This window comes from Siniperca chuatsi, linkage group LG13 (assembly GCF_020085105.1).
Source record: "Siniperca chuatsi isolate FFG_IHB_CAS linkage group LG13, ASM2008510v1, whole genome shotgun sequence".
Taxonomy (NCBI): Eukaryota; Metazoa; Chordata; class Actinopteri; order Centrarchiformes; family Sinipercidae; genus Siniperca; species Siniperca chuatsi.
The window spans coordinates 7,101,926-7,118,505 of record NC_058054.1 but is presented as its reverse complement, the minus strand read 5'-3'; the positions used below and the strand labels follow the sequence as shown (position 1 = coordinate 7,118,505).

Below are 16,580 nucleotides of genomic sequence, written 5' to 3'. Positions count from 1 at the left end.
CATGCATGTCTTTTCCAGATGCTACAAAAATCAAGTCAGCACTTTAGACCTGTTATCTAAGAGAATCTAATGCCCCGCCATAGAAAATCAAATAAAACACACTCAGAGTGATTGCACAGCAGAGGCTTTTCAGTGTTATTTACTGTTCTAGCCATCAGTGATAACAGCAGCCCAAACATCATGACAGACCGTCATATGGGTCCATCCCACACATCTCTCAGCCTTTGTTATTGGCTGCTGTGTTCTGCTCACTTGTTTGCTTTTCACATCGTTACAGCAGTCCATTGTAAATCAGAGCCGATTTCCAGCCGTGGTTTATCCTCTGACTCTGTTTGCTCTCCCCTGACAGCATATTTATTAGGCCATATATCCTCCATCAGAGCCTGGACAAGTGATCACCGTGGACTTCCCTTTTCTCTGTCTAAATCTGTGTCACTCATTCAACCACAGTAGACTCATGAGCCTCGCACAGTGTGTATCTTTAAACTTATTGCTTTTGTACAATAAAGTACTCTCAATGTGTTTGTTTAGCTGATAAATGGTAGTTTCCATTCCTGTCACTAGATGGCGCTCTTGTGATGTGCAGCAGTGCTCTCAGCCTCAGCCCTGAGGCCTCACTGTCTGTATTTACATCATAAACAAAGACACCCAAAGGCTCTTTTATTGACAGAAAACAATAAAAGAACATCTGACATATTTAATACTGTCTAGGTATGTCCATTTGTAATGCTCCTTATCTGAGAAAGCATGCAGTTAGGATAGCATACTTTTTTCTTTTGTTTATCTGCATTGTTTTAATTTAGCTGTCTGTGAAGCACATTTCAGTATTATTTTTGTACTTAAATGTGGCACAACAACGTGTTTTCTTAAAAATATTTTACAAAGACTTTCCCCTTTTATGTTTGTGTCTCCATTCTGTGTAAATCTAGAGTCAATGGCTGGTCTGTGATCTTGATCTAGATGAAATACACTCCCAGATTAGCATCCATGGATACTCCAACAACTGTTTCTGCCCAGTCACTTCCTGGCCTCAGCTACTGGATCTACTGGTCAGGGCTCAGACCTCTGAGAACAGGACAGTGAGCAGCTCAGTGCTGATCGTTTGGGTAACCCAATGCCGTAATTACAACTTCCCATGGTGAGTGAAATTAGACCTCAAAGAAAAGTGGGATTTCAGGTAGCCGGGGCCGGCCTGCGTCATTGTCGAGGCAGAAAGAGCTGAGGGGCCACGGAAAAAGCTTGAATAAAAAGATCTGGAGCATGTTCTCAAAAAATGCAGCGAGCTAATGACACAGTTTGATTTTTATTTCCTTTCTTGTTTGTGGTGTTAGTCATCATCATAATACACAATCCTGAGGCAGAAATCTTGAAAAAAAAATGCTTTTATTTTTCTTTCAACAATATTCAAATGTTTTGCATACAAAAAAACCCAAAACAATCAAGATAGTGCATCTGCCAGGATAAACATAGTGATGAACATCAGTGCTTTTATTAAGTATCATACCAGTATACCCAACAGAGAAGGATTATTAATGTTACTATGTTGTTTAGTAGGCCTAGCTGTTACTGCAGCAGTTTTACCATTTGTGATAAGATACACAGTCATCAAACACTCCATAAGGCCTAATTTCACCTAAAAAATCACGTCCGTAGCCAGGATTTTAGAAATACTGAGGTCATCACTCTCAGAAAGTTTTGACCAGAAACAAGGTCTCTAAATTTTTATAACTATTTGGATTTTTCATATTTCCTTTATTCAGTTAAACGTCAAATATACTAAAATGAAGGTCTAAATGCTGTTTCAAAGCCTTTTCTATACTGCCAGGAATGAAACTCTGGTGGAGAAATGATGAACTTGTTCTTTATTTATGCAAGTCAAATTGAAATATATTGAGTCTAAAAAGACTGGAATTTAAAATACCCACAATGTGTACGGTTTTAATTGTAACTGTTAACTAAACCCATCCCGCAAACGAAGATTGCAAAATCATACTGTAGCTTAGCAACCATAACTCGGCACAGCAGACTTGTCAAATTTTGGATTTATATAGCACTATAACAAGAATGATATTCAGTATCTAAAGAGTTTGGAGGGTGGTGTCCTTTTTTATAACCTTTCCAAAACCAAAAACACAAGAGCAAAAGCATACAAAATAAAAAAAGTGTGATTATCTGCTCTAACGTACGAATCATTCGTTAGCATGCCCAACTAGCTTAAAACCGGGTGCTACTTCCAGGTTACGTTAAAAAAGGCCCAATTCACAACTAGCACATCCAATGTGTAGTAATTACATGGATGTATTGGTATTTATTAGAGGATTGTGGTAGCTGGTCCTGGATGCTATTGGAGTTTAAGCTAATGTTAGCAGTTCTGTCCTGTTCTTTATTGGATTTGGGGAAGTTGACACATCAGTTGGTCCTCATTCTAAAAGCCTTTTCTCTTGTAACAGTAAAAGTGAAAACATAATGTTTAAAAATATGTAAGTATAAGTATGTAAGCTAACATTAAATACTCTAGGCCTACGGATCATCAACAGGTGAGGATGATAACTTTTTGCCTGGGACATTTGTAGCTTTAGCCTAGTTTTGTTTGTATTATATTATGTAGCTATCAAGTGCATATTCAAGACCTCTTTTACACGATTGTCATTTTAAAACGAGTCTGCTTGAAGCATTAAAAAGTCAGCCTGAGAGAGTGTTTTCAACCAATTATTGGAGCTATTGTTAGCTTAATTAGCTAATCTAGATATAGATAAAGCTGATCAAATCTGCCAGTGACGTAATTTCAGCCGGCAAAATCTATGGTCGCCGGCTAGATATAAGAAGCCTGTGTTTGTAAACCCATTGTTTCAAAAATCACTAAGAATGATGTTAAATCTGCAACTACTTATCAATGTAAACTGCTTATGTGCCGTGAGAAAGGAAAGTCTGACAGGTGTAGCAACAATAATTAAAGAATAAAGCTAGCCACATGTTGCTAAACATGCCTAAAAATAAACAAAAAAATTTAAATACAGAGGACATGACCCTGTTTACAATTAAATTAATTAAAATATATATAAATTAAGCGTGTTGATGTGTTTATGATTTTTGAAGTTCTATCAGGTTAGCTTACAAGCTGAGGGTGCACTGCCTTATAAAGTGTGTTGTTTTTCTGTGCAGAAATTGTACATTTACAACACGCAACACTCACTTATTTGTCTGTTTGTCTTTGGACCTAAGGACTTTTGGCATTTGGAAAGCAGTAAACCTTACAATGTCGGTAAATAAAGCTTTAGAAAACCCTTCTGGAAAATACACCTCAGTTTTTTAAATTCCAGGAAGTTCCACACCCTTATCTGCACCCACTCTCTCTGTGTCTCACTGAACACGAATCAATTAGTATTCAAAGCCAGCAAGTGTGAGAGGGAGACATCTGTTTTCCACATATTATATAACAATCAAGTGTCTGCATCCTGATGACCCTGTTTGATCAGTGCTGTCTTTTGTGTAGGTGTCGTCTCCAATGTCACTATGTTGTAGCACCACTGCACAAAAATGCTCTGTATCTCAGATTACTGAACCGGCACTACATAGAGATTTATCTTAAACCAGCATTCACCAGCATTTAGATCTGACTGCCCTGCCATTTTCCAACATATTTTAGTATGTGACATAAAGCATGATCAAGCATCTGTCTTTGTATTCTTGCTTAACAATGACATATATAAATTTAGACTTCTCATCTAAGCTTTACATTCCACATTTCACACTGAATTAACTGTGAGCATTGCAATGGGATTAGTCACTGTTCAGCACCTACATTTCGGGATGTACAGTTTAAGGTGAAGGAACATCCTGTAAGCTATGCAGTATAATACGTAACAAGTCAAACTGGAATGCATTTAACAATCACACTTGGGTGAGGGAAAGTACATACAAAAGCTTGCTTGATCTACAGTAATTAAAAATGTGTAATAGACATGAAAACAACATGAAGTGTACATTTGCATGGAGTGCAGCATTAAATAGAATAAATGTCTTTGTGCCTTGGTGTCTTTAAATTTGCTATTTTTTTCCAGAGCAAATAGAGGGCCTGCCTTACAAACCGTCACTGCGTTCCTCAGGTCCCACAGGAAAAGCTCCGGATGAAATCACTTCCTCTTACATTGTGATACTACAGTGGTCGGACCAGGCTGTCTCTGTGTCATTAGATAACTTGCTTTTTCTGTAACACACACACACACACACACACACACACTGTCTCTAGTGCATTTAAAGGAATAATTGACATTTTGGGAAATATGCTTCTTCACTTTCTTGCCGAGAGTTAGACGAGAAGACAGATACAACTCGTTTGTGAGTTAAGTATGGAGATGGAGCCAGGAAGTGAGGTTAGCTTAGCATGAACACTGGAAGCAAGGAGAAAAACAAACACAAATACAGAAATATCTTGTGTAAATTGACCCAAACTACCAACTGTGAGACCTCATCACTTATGGTGAGAAGCTGATTGAGAAAATAGGTTTAAATGTGAGTGGTGCTGATCTTCTCATCTAATTCTCATCAAGAAAACAAAAGCGTATTTCCCAAAAAGTTGAACTATTCCTTTAAGATGGTGTCACGAGAGGTTGACGTTTTCATACTCGCCGTGGTCTGAGTCCTCCAGTTCGATACCCGGCACCAGGCTGTAATATTCAGTTGATTGGGTCAGGTAAGCCTTCTCCCTGTCAGCTGAGTCTTTCATCACTTCTGTCACGCTGACTGTGTCCAGCTCTGTCTTACTGGCCCCGTCGGGCTCCTGGGAGCCCTGCTTTCCCTCTGTGGAGCTGGAACAGCGTGAGGAGACTCGGGGAAGAGACTCCACTGAGCCCAGCTTAATCTCCACCTCTTCATAAATGTCCCTGGTGCTGCCCAGGAGGGTGGATGCCGGGCGTAGCAGTAGCTGGTTCTTCAGGATTCCCTCATTGACACAGTTTCCAGCTTTTTTCTGCTCAGTGGACACAGGTTGCTGCTTCGTGCGATGCTTCTGGCCATTGCAGCTGGAGCTGGAAGCTCTCTTTTTTGAGGTGCTTACAGGTGCTTCTTTCTTCTTCCTCTTCCTGCCACAGCACCAGCAGAGCACCAAGGCGGAGAGGATGAGAAGAGGGAGCACAATGAAGAGTGCGGTGAGGCCAGCCGGGCGGCACACGTCGCTAAGCCTCATCGACCACACAGTCCTGCCGGCCAGGTGTCTGGGAGAGACGCAGGTCAAGTTCCCCACCAGATCCTGCACCTTAGTGGTCCTATTAACCTTTCTGCCTTCCTCCAGGCCTTCCAGTAACAAACAGGAGCAGTCCCAGGGGTTCTCATCCAGCTCCAGCCTTTGCAGACTGGGCTTCTGCAGTACAGAGCCTGGGAGGAAGCGTAGCTGGTTTCCCTGCAGATACAGCTTCTGGAGGCTGTCTGAGTCCTGAAGAAAACCCTCAGGAAGCTCCTGAATCAGGTTCCCGCTCAGATCCACCTCTGTCAGACTGGGCTGGCTGGCCAGAAACTCCCTTGGCAACGTTGTTAGTCTATTATGACCTAAGTAAACCTTCTGCAATGTAGAAGCCTCTTTGCCACTCATATCAACAGAACTGATATTACAGGAGGAGAGATCCAGTGTCTCTATGTTTGTCTCATTGGTAAACACAGACCAGCGCACATGGCTGAAAGCAGAGCCAGAGTAGTTCAAGCAACAGATGTCAGCAGGAACCTCGGAGGGAAACTGGGACAAGATGGTGGCTGCTGGACACACACATCCACCCACAAGTCCCGTCTTCATCAGCAACATGAAAATCAGCAGGGCACCCCGCTGGCAAACCATCTCTGAAACAAAGAATACAGTGAAACACAGCAGAAAACAACTTCATCATGCCATATTGCTACAATGGTGTCCCCTGCCTCTTTCTCAGGCAGCCCTACCTGCCTCCTGGTCTCTCTCAGTACTGGAGGGGATCCACTTTATGTAGGCTCACACAGATGTAAAGGGTTTGTAAACCTAGCAACTTCTCTGAGGACTACTGGTTGCTGTGAGGATTGCGGGAGTTGGCATGGTGACACAGGTCACTTGGGATCAGGAGTCCAGTGTTTGGCTGTTGGAGAGGAAACAGATGCTACTATGACTTTCACGTAAAGGCTGTGCTGTTAATTGGTAGATCGGAGTTAAACAAACATTACTCGAAGGTGAAGCTGGAGCGTAGTTCAACAGGCAGGTTGTCTAGATAAACCCTGTAGACTGTAAACCCCCTCGAATCTGATGTAAAAAGGTCCATTAAGGAGAATATCAGGGACATTATGGTTCAAGTTATCAGAATCAGAATCAGAAATACTTTATTGATCCCCGAGGGGAAACTCTGAGATAATAATATTCTTTATTAATAATAAAGAATAAGTCATTAAAAACAATAACTTGTACCATAAAGGTTTTGCATACACAGATAGATGCATGAACAGTAGATGGTAGCATGGACCTAGAAAGAACTTTACTTGACTTTATTTATCAGGGACATGAAAATGTTCCAGATTAAGCCACAAAGCTCATTTTCATTTGCAAAATTAAAAGGAACAAACACACAAGACAAAAAAGCAGACAACATCAAAACAGATATAGGCCTAGGACAGTAGAATATAGCATAAATGACCTTGACGAGGTTGGAGAAAGTCCCCAAAATAATGTGAGTAAGTGTTTAATTTCACTGTAATTTCATGTGGTAGAAATGACCCCTCTATGACTATTTTAATCTCAGGTTTCATTCCTACCGTGTGCCTAATTGGGAGGCCGTGACATGACAACATTTGGGAAACCCTGCTCTTGGAGACATAAAAAAACTAATTGCTGGTCACTTCCTAAAAACGTTTATGTACTGCCTGAACATCAAAGCACATGCGGTCGGCATAAACAAGGCCTGTCTTTTTCCTAAAGACTTACATGTGAAGCAGGCAGGGAGAGACAGAAAGAGAGGGCGTGCATTTGGTCGCGACATCAGACTTCCTCACCCACCACAATAGAGCTGAAAGCTGCTCGACAGTTAGGAGGCAGGAATGTGCTAACTCCCCACAACGGGGCCAATTCATTACCAGTGGAGAGTTTGAGCAGGACCACCGTCGTCAGCTGGCGCGTATATGTGATCATCTAGACCTCTTAACCACAAAGAAACCTCACTTCACCTGCTGATGAAACAAGGCACTAGGCTCACAACAGGAGCGGTAGTAGGCTGACTTTAGGCAGAGATTGGCAGCAAAAAATCATATTCAGTCACTTCCAGTTCCAGCAAATCTCATCACAACTAATAAACAGAAACAGCTAGAGCTGAAACTGCTATAAAATGCTATAACATACTCGTTTAAGTAACTTTTTAAGCAAAAATGCCAAAAATCCACTGCTTCCAGCTTCTCAAACACGACTATTTGCTGGTTTTATAAACTGAATATCTTTTGGATTGATATTCGGTCAAAACAACAAATTTGAAGATGTCATCTTGGGCTCTGGGTTTACAATGAACTGATTTATCAAGAAAATGAATGGGAGACTAATCGATAATGAAAGTAAGACTTGACTGGATTGTTAGCTTGGACAAAATAAGACCAGCTAGACCAAACGATTCATCAGTTAATGGAGAAAATAATTGGGAGACAAAACAGTAATGAAAATAATCATTATTTGCAGCCATAAAAACAGCATAAATGGAAATTAAGGAGGAGGTGTGGCTACAAGTCTGAAAATCTCAGTGCACTACCAATTCACTGACACTGACTTTGTCTGAACGTTTATGTAAAAGTGATATCTATCTCCTGAAGATATTTATGGCTGCACTGGGGACTTTTCATAGACACTGTTAACTATCTAAGCTCCATGGGAAAAATAACTTAAACCCTTCGACAACAAAAAGACATGGGTGAAAAACCATTTTTCCTTATCTGTTCTTATTGTTCCAATACTAAGAAGTGACTGCGCCTAAATCCCATTGTAATAAACTGTACCTGTGTTTATTTGTTCCTAACTAAGTTTAAAATGTTATAACAAGACTAAGAGTCTACAGCCATGCTGGCAGCGGTTCAGCTAAATGCTTATATCAGCATGCTAACATGCTCACAATGAAGATGCTAACATGCTGGATTTTAACCATAGACTGTATAAAATCGATTTTAGCAGGTATTATGTTTACTATCAACATAACCATCTTAATTTAGCATGTTAGCATTGTATAACTGAGGCTGATGTAGTGTTATTAGCTTTGCAGGTAATTTGGTCATAAACCAAAGTATCCAAATTACAATTTTGACCTGATGATGGCGCTAGATGAAAGGTTAAGGGGTCTCCAAAGTTATTACAATTCATCCGGGGGGGGCAATCCATGACAATCCATCCAATGGTTGCTAAGATGTTTGAGTCTGGACCAAAGTGATGGACTAGAACAGCTATTTTTAAGTTTGTGGTGTCATCTCATTATAAAGTCTATGGGACTGAACAGACCTAGCAGAAAGCTTTTTTGGCTTATGCACTTGGCGAGCAATTTTCATTCAAATGAATAGATGCCATCTTGCGATCCAGCATCCAGTTTTTATGATATATACATGGTGTCAAGCTGCAAAAACGCTGGATTTTACATTTTCCACAATACAACCAGCAGGATTGTTTAATTAGACCGCCCTTTCCTGGTAAATGACCACGTCTTTCAAACTCCACGCCCCCAGTTTGGACCACAGGCTTTCTGTTACACATTTTTCATCTCAAAGCCTAAGCAGAGACTCCATGACTAGAAAATTAACCTTTATGCAAAAAATTAATGGGAGCGCCTCTTTAACGGTCCCAAACAAAAAACAAAACAAAACATGGAAATAAGAAGAGTACATGTGGATTTTCAGCCTTGACTTAAAATATCAGCAAAGCAGCAAGTCTCTCAAACAAATGCAGGAAGTGTGTGTCAAAGGAAAGAAACTCTGCCTCGAGCGACTTTTTTTGTTGCTGGAGAGATGATCTAATATATCCAACACGAGAAGAGCGCAGAGTGTTTGACAGAGTTTATGGGTTTATGGTTTATGATGAGATATTGTTGGTATGGAGAAAGGCTGTATATGTTACTCATATTTATCTCACACATTCTCATATTTAAAAAATGTCTGTTTGCCATTCAAACTAACTGATTAAACATGTAGTTATTCAGCCAATACCCACGTCACAAGGTCTTTCCTGAGAAAAATCCTCTCTGGGCCATAGAAGGTGATACAGTTTACATTTCTGGCAGCAGAAGGCTGAACAGCAGTTTGTTTGGAATAAATATAGGAAGGCCTGGGTGTTTAGCATGAGCAACGACAGCCACCATAGCTGAACAAAGAGCAGAGCACTTCATCAAGAGGAAGACTAATGTCACAGTCCACTACAGTGACGATAACATGAAACAAGGATTTTGTAGATTAACATCAGAACGCAAAGTTATGGATGGGAGTTTTTTTTATCTCCACCATCGGAGTACGGACAAAACAAATCAGTTAATTCAAAACTTCCAGCTGAATGCTTCAGTTTAAGGTGTATTAGTGGGTGGTTAAAGGTGACAGTTTGAATTCAAAGAGGGAAAACCACCTTTAGAGATCATGTAACACCACCGGGGGTTAAAACAGATTAATGTCTTTTAAATTATTAAATTATAATGTCTTTTAAAGGGACTTAAGACTAAAACTACATGCGCTTATGCCACTATAAGGTTTCCTAGGATAAAATGTGTCCCATAAACACAGCGGAAGCAACATTGACATATCAACTTTAAGCTGATATCATGCATGTATTGATTGATATAGCAAACGTGTTGCCTATAGAGATCCAGCATTCACTTAAAGTCATGTATGTGTCCACCTGATGAATCTAAGTCCAGTATTATCTCTTCTTTTAGCTCCGTTTATCTGGTTCTTTAGCTGCTAAATGCTCCACTATGTTCACCAGCTAGTCGCTAACTGTGTCTGTCCTCCATTTGATGCTGGACAGGTAGCTTTAGGTAGCTTTTTTAGAGCTTTTTCATCAGAAACATCTGCCTGCTGCTGGAAATGACGCTGATGAGAGCGGTGAGAGTGAACCAAAACAGTAAAGTTGTGGGCCGTAAAACCAAAACAGTGAGCTAAAAAGCTCTGTAGAGCTGCGGAAACTGCAGAGTCGGGTGATAATTCTCTGTGGGTTCATCACTATGAGCGACCTCTTTCACGTAAGTAGCCACGTGATCCATTGTTAATATAAAAAAATATTAATTATAGCAGCTTTAAATTTCAAATATATGTGACTTTACTTGTTCTGTGATGCTGTTTGGTTCATTTCTGTAGTGAAACTTCATTATAAAGCAGTGATTTATTCATAATTCCTCTGGAAAATAGAGAGAGAAAGGCCATTTTTGTTCTTCAGTAAGGTCATGTTTGTTGAAATGTATTCATAATGCACCCTTAACAATCACTTAAAGCTTTGGGAGATCAATATAATTGAATGTGTGATAAAAAAAACAATTAAAATTCAGATTCAGATAAGGGAGTGTGCATTTCTTCTTTGTTAAACTCAAACTTTAACTCACTAGATTTTACTGTGAACTGACCCCCTGCAATGCTAATTTCATATCCTTTAACTTGGTAATTATTTGCATGCTGCACTGCACTGTAAAGAGCCTTTGTTCTAACTGATAGCTACCAGCAGACCATATATTCAAAGCTCTATCATGACTCTGAAGAGGAAAAGGAAAAGAGGTGAGTTTGTGTGGTTGCATGTAGGTAATAATTTGCTTAGATTTGGATGCTTTGGTCCAAATGTTCACAGCTTTGTATGAGCAAAGTTAGGATGAAGTAAGACGTTTGTATGTGTTGCGAAGTCCACACATTCACGAGTTAAGATAACTTAATGCCTGAAGAGTCAAACTCCCATCTCAGTCTGATAACAGAAACAGTCTAAAGGTTAGTGTCGACTCATCACTGACCACGTGTCAGAATCTGCCAGCGGAGGAGATCTGCACACTTGATTTTGAAATTACACACAACACAAGAGGCGGTGGTTGAGCTTCACAGAGCCTCACAGCCAGAACTGTGAGAGTGAAGGCCTTTCATCCAAACAGGAGGATTTTCTTGGATTGTCTCCTCTCAGGGTGTTTGTGCCCAGCGAGAGGAGCAAGGTTTAAATCTGGAGAACATGGATGATCTCACTCGCTAACAATGTGAGTTGCTACATCCTCTCTGGCAGCAGAGCTTCCTCTGAAATAACGGTCTCCTTTCATACAGCTTTTCATCATAAAATATTCTTACATTAAACCAGGGCTGCAGCTGCAGTACCACAAAGGACACAAAGGGGATTTTAGTGTCCAACAATTGAAAGTTGTGGTGTTTTAAAGGCTGATTCTCTCTTTTTTAAAATACACTTAATATCATTAATATGTACTAATTCAAGGTAAAAGAAAATAAAAATAATTCAGGTTTCAGTATGTTGCCAGTGTGGAGAGGTCTTTTAAACAGCATGTAGGGAAATAAACTTTACAGAAATTAATCTAACAGTTGATTAAATCAATAAAATGTAGAAAAACCCAATTAATGAGATAATTGTATGCACTTTTTTGATGTTGTCTGATGGGGGTGGGGTTGAATTGAGGCGTCTTGGGGCCCATGACCTCAGTATTGCTCAAACCTGGCAAGCTCTGCACAAAACCATACACACCATAATGGCATAATTTCAAGTTCTTCAAAAATGCATTATGTCTCACAAATAAAACATACAGATAAATGGACACCTGTCTGAGATATGAAAAAGCAGTCCAGATGTAAATAAAAATGGGTTTTCTTACCTCTGATGGGCATGCCTGCTGCAGCTCTCTGTCAGAAGCTCATGAGGCCTGAAACCCACAGCGACGGCAGAAGCGTCTTTCCTCTCTCTGCATCCCACCAACTGTCCCGGTTGAACCTCTCCTCCAACCGGATCCGAGGGTGTGTGAATGTGGAAATACAGCTTCCAGTCAGCGCGCGCGCGCACACGGCGCGTGTGTAGCAGGGTGTCAACAATGTTTTTCATCCACAGTGTTCAGTTAAAGTCACTTTATCTGCGGCTGAAGTTGACAGATTTGATCCTCATTGATCCTCACTGACTTCGGTAGCCTGCATAGTTTAACTGACCTGCTACAGCGCTGTGGCCGCAGAGCGCCCCCTGGTGGCTGAACCAACTTTCTTAAAAGTGTTTGAACACATACTATGGTGACATGCGGGTCGCTGTTGCTCCTAGAGCTCTCTATTATGAAACAAACATGCCTTTAAAAGCTTAATATACACCATTGGAGTTTGGAGCATAAGCAACAATTAGGGTTTACATTGGTCTGTTAAACAAATTCATCCGTTTTACCTCTTAAAATTAATTACTGAATATAATTTCACATTAGTCTTAATATGAAACGCTTGTATAAATGTGTAATTGTAGATGTTTTTGTGCATGCTATAATGTAGGCTATATTTCATAGTGCTCTGCTGACAATATGATAACAGAAGATGAGGCATTGACTCTTTTCTCCCCTTTAAGCTAGAACAAACTGTTGCTGTTGACATGCATTCATTATATGACTTTCATTGTATATATTTAGAGTGTGGTTCTAGTTTTTAGTTTAAGTTTCTAGTAAAGATTTCTTATGTGTTTATGTATCACTTTAATTGGCATCTACATCTTTGAGTGCAGTTTTCCATTGAGATTAATAAAGTAATCTATCTATCTTTACCTTGTTGTATCTCTATTGTGCTGAATGCACTTTTGAGGTCAAACTGGATTTTTTGATGCACCCACATATGTTCATATTTTGTCTTGATGTTTGTATGTTTTGTCGGTTTTATACTTGCAAGAAACAATATTTTGATCAGCTGTACTTATATGGTTGAAATGACAAATAATACATTTTTAAATCCCTTTTGGAGTTGTAAACTTTTCAAATGGAAATCATCAGGAAATATGTGTCAGTGTTTATCATAAGGCTTAATAACCATTTTTAAAATCAAAAGCAGCATGTACTCACGAAATACTTACACAAAAAATAATAGTTTTTAGCATCACCTGCAGCAATGTAACACTCATTCATCATAGGAATATTATAGTCTTAATCTACAGTACAGTTATCAGAATCAGAAATACTTTATTGATCCCCGTAGGGAAACTCTATATATAATCTGCATATTCCACCATGTAAATGTTTACTAATAACCTTTTAAATCTCTAAAAGTTTTTAAAGAAAAATCTTCTTCAGTTAATGTTAATTAATTGGGCCATGTGGACTTCAGCTGTACTGTTTTTTAACCAATAGATGGCAGTATTAACCAGCACTCAACAAGCTCAAAACATACCCTAAACATAGACATACACTCTTTCCAACAACACAAGCTGAAATGACAAGTTGCACATTCACTGATTGTAGCTTTTTAAAATGTGAGGATTAGCTACATTTCTTTGTCACATATGATAGTAAACTACATGTCTTTGGGTTGTGGACTAATATTCTGTCAAAACAAGAAATCTGAAGATGTCATCTTGGGCTCTGGGAAATTACAACAGACATGTTTCACAGTTTTCACAGATTGATCAAGAAAATAAATGGGAGATTAATCGATAATGAAAGTAAGCATTAGCTGAAGGCGTAAAACAAACACAAACATATACAAACCATTTTTTTTATTTAGATATAAAAGACACGTGCATTTTTATACAGTCTATATACACTGTTCAATGACAATAATAAGAAATCTCTGAATTGCTACAAAATCAGTGTAAACATTTTCTGGTTTGTCATTTTCTTAAAATCTCTGTGATGAGACAGAAAAGAGTGCAGAGAAGTTACTGTAAACAATGCACACCTGCCTCTCACTGAATTAAACACTGATAGAAACTATACGACAAACATGTAAAGGCACTGAAGCAACAGAAGAAACAATATTAAAAAAAAGGAGATTATGCTACTGTCTTGATCGTTGTTAGATTATACATATGGAAACGTATTTGTTGGCACCTCTCAGTCCATGACAGACAAATCATAGACAATACATTTTAGTGCAGTTTTTTTGTTTTGTGTGTCAGTTTATTAGTCCCAGGTGTCATCCACACTGATCCACTCTGTACCACATACTGCATGTATATTACATGTATATACAGTCATTCAGACACTTGGCGGCAGTACTGCTACAGTTTACTGTACTCTCCACTCTCATGCAGTTCCCTCTTGTGCAGCAATGTAAATTAACAAGCAGCTGGAGGTTTCTCAATGACACTTTGGTTACAAGGTATTTTGGCTGCTGATAAACACACTCTACAACCTCAAGGGACTAGTTTGAAATTTGGGGAAATACACTTCTTGCAGAGAGTTAGATGAGACGATCGATACCGTTCGTCACCCCAGTTTTAGCCTCTTTGCACTGGTTACCAATTTCCATTTTAAAATCCAACAAGGCATTACAGTAAATCAGTGACCTTTAAACTTCTTACTGTGCCAAAAGACCTCTTAGATCTGCTGGGTTAGGCCTTTTAGCTGCTCTAGAGTTCACGTTAAGGTCAAGGGGTGATCGAACTTTTGCTGTACTGGTGCCTTGGCTCTTGTATTCGGTCTGCTGGCACTGTCTCAGCTTTTAAATCCTGTCTTGAAACACATATTTATAGACTCGCCTTCTTATCTGACAACTAGACTTATTTGTCTGCATAATACAGATCTGTTGTGTTAACGCCAGATTTTATGTTTATTCTTAACTGTTTTAATTGTTAAATAGTTTTTTAACTTATGGATGATTTTATATGTAACTGTCTTTTATGCTGTCTCCCTGCAGTGGAAAGCACTCTGCTTGAAAAGTGCTGTACAAATAAAATTCTTCTTCTTATTATTATTGTTATCATGTCTGTATGGTAAATATGAAGCTACGGCACAAGCAGCCAGTTAGCTTAGCATAAAGACTGGAAACAGAGGGAAACAGTTAGCTTGCACCAGCACCTCTAAAATTCAGTAATTAACAAGTTATATCTTGTTTGTTTAATCCGTACAAAGAACGACAAGTTGTGGTTTTTCAGGTGGTTGTGTGCCGGACTATTTCTTGGCCAGGTGCAGTGACTTCCTGGCATCATCACGGTCAAGAAATAGTCCTGCTCCGTTTTTTTTTTTCTCGTATCAGTTTTTGTACAAATTAGATTTTATGTGTTAATTGAGCTTTTGAGTTACTGGTAGATGGATTTTGTTACCTTCGGACGGAGCAAGGCCAGCTGTTTCCCTCTGTTTCCAGTCTTAGTGCTAAGCTAAGATAACTGTCTCTTGGCTGTAGCTACATTTTTAGCGTACAGACATGTGAATGGTATTGACCTTCTCATCTAACTCTCAGCAAGAAAACAATGAGCATATCTCCCAAAATGTTGAACTATTCCTTGTACTACTAAATGCAACTTGTCATCCATTATAACATAATGGTTCCCAACCTTTTTGGCTTGTGACACCTTAAAACAAAGCTACTTACAACCCTGTATCACAGCTTGCCTGTGAGTCGTAAGCAATTGAACCAAAGTGTTATTCTCTTCTAACCTTCTCATATTGTTTGATTTTAATTGCTGTTACGGCCAAAGAAGAAAATCTTATCCAATATTTCATACAAAAAACTGAACTGTGTTATTTTGTTCTTTGGTATTTTCTCAATCATATTTCGACCCCAACAGATGTATTAATCGACCCTAGGTTGGGAACCAGTACATTATAAGATCCCATTCTAACAAAAATCGTTGTTTTAACATTTCCTGGAGGCAAAGCTGCTGTGGAGTCAGAATTAACCAACTATGTGACTTTCCAATAGATCAAACTAGCAAATAAAGCTCATAGCTCATTCTATCCAGATCACAAATGCTGTGGTCATCTCTGAATAAAAAAGTCACTGCTATTTACATTTATGATTTGACCAGATTTCCTCTTTGGCTGTTCATGTTTGCCAGTTTGCCCGCAGCTCTGCCTCTAGTCAATTTTGCACTTTTATTTGTACTGTTAAAACTCAACTTCAGCCATGAATATACAGTATATTGTTGTTGTGATTGTCTGCTGCCACACCTTATATGTGCTGAAGTTTGTCCTTAGGAAAACAAAGTTATTCTGATTCAGTTTTTTGGTTTTGGGTGGCCATCATGAGTCCAGGTAGATGGAGTAGATCTGGTTGAGGCAGCGGTCGACGCTTCCTGCCTGGAAGAGGAAGCTGTCGTCTGAGCAGGGAGACATGGAGTAACCTCCTCCCGCCTGGCCCTGCAGGTCCTGCAACAAGTCAAACCCTGAGGAGAGGAAAACAGAAAATGAATATATTTTTTTCTTTCTTTTCATGTGAAGGAGACTGGACCTGCAGTTCTTTTAATAATTAATCTTTAATCATCATAATCAGTACCTTACCTCATGTTTTTTTTTTTTTTTTTTTTTTTTTTGATAAAAGAGTTTTCAGAAGGGTTGCTGCCAAATCAATTAATCAATCTTTGGTTTGGAGGGTTTGGTATTAAAAGCTTCTGAGTCAGACAACTCAGAGTAAGCAGATGAGAGAGGAATCCCCCAGCAGACCAGACTCTATAACTTTCAAAGCATGGGTAAAGC

At 39.3% G+C, this 16,580-nt stretch overlaps 2 protein-coding genes across 5 annotated transcripts in view; both read right to left on the bottom strand.

The window, feature by feature from the left end:
• Positions 1 to 1,364: 1,364 nt before the first annotated feature.
• On the bottom strand, positions 1,365 to 12,136 carry si:ch211-106k21.5. Its single transcript, XM_044219976.1, has 3 exons — positions 11,805 to 12,136; positions 5,926 to 6,095; positions 1,365 to 5,829 (listed from the first exon to the last, which is right to left on the bottom strand). The coding sequence occupies exon 3, from the start codon at positions 5,825 to 5,827 to the stop codon at positions 4,601 to 4,603; it is 1,227 nt and encodes a 408-aa protein (XP_044075911.1). The 5' UTR covers positions 5,828 to 5,829; positions 5,926 to 6,095; positions 11,805 to 12,136; the 3' UTR covers positions 1,365 to 4,600.
• Positions 12,137 to 13,645: 1,509 nt separating this feature from the next.
• The window catches only part of LOC122887370 (zinc finger protein GLIS1), a 47,644-nt gene continuing 44,709 nt past the window's right edge, over positions 13,646 to 16,580 (bottom strand). For all 4 annotated transcript variants that reach the window (XM_044220489.1, XM_044220490.1, XM_044220491.1 and 1 more), the window contains one exon: positions 13,646 to 16,270. In XM_044220489.1, the coding sequence (XP_044076424.1) occupies positions 16,128 to 16,270 (143 nt within the window). In that variant the 3' untranslated portion in view covers positions 13,646 to 16,127. The remainder of the gene's footprint in view (positions 16,271 to 16,580) is intronic.

Coding starts and splice junctions, on each gene's coding strand:
- si:ch211-106k21.5 (XM_044219976.1), bottom strand. CDS start 5,827: ATGGTTTGCCAGCGGGGTGCCCTGCTGATTTTCATGTTGCTGATGAAG.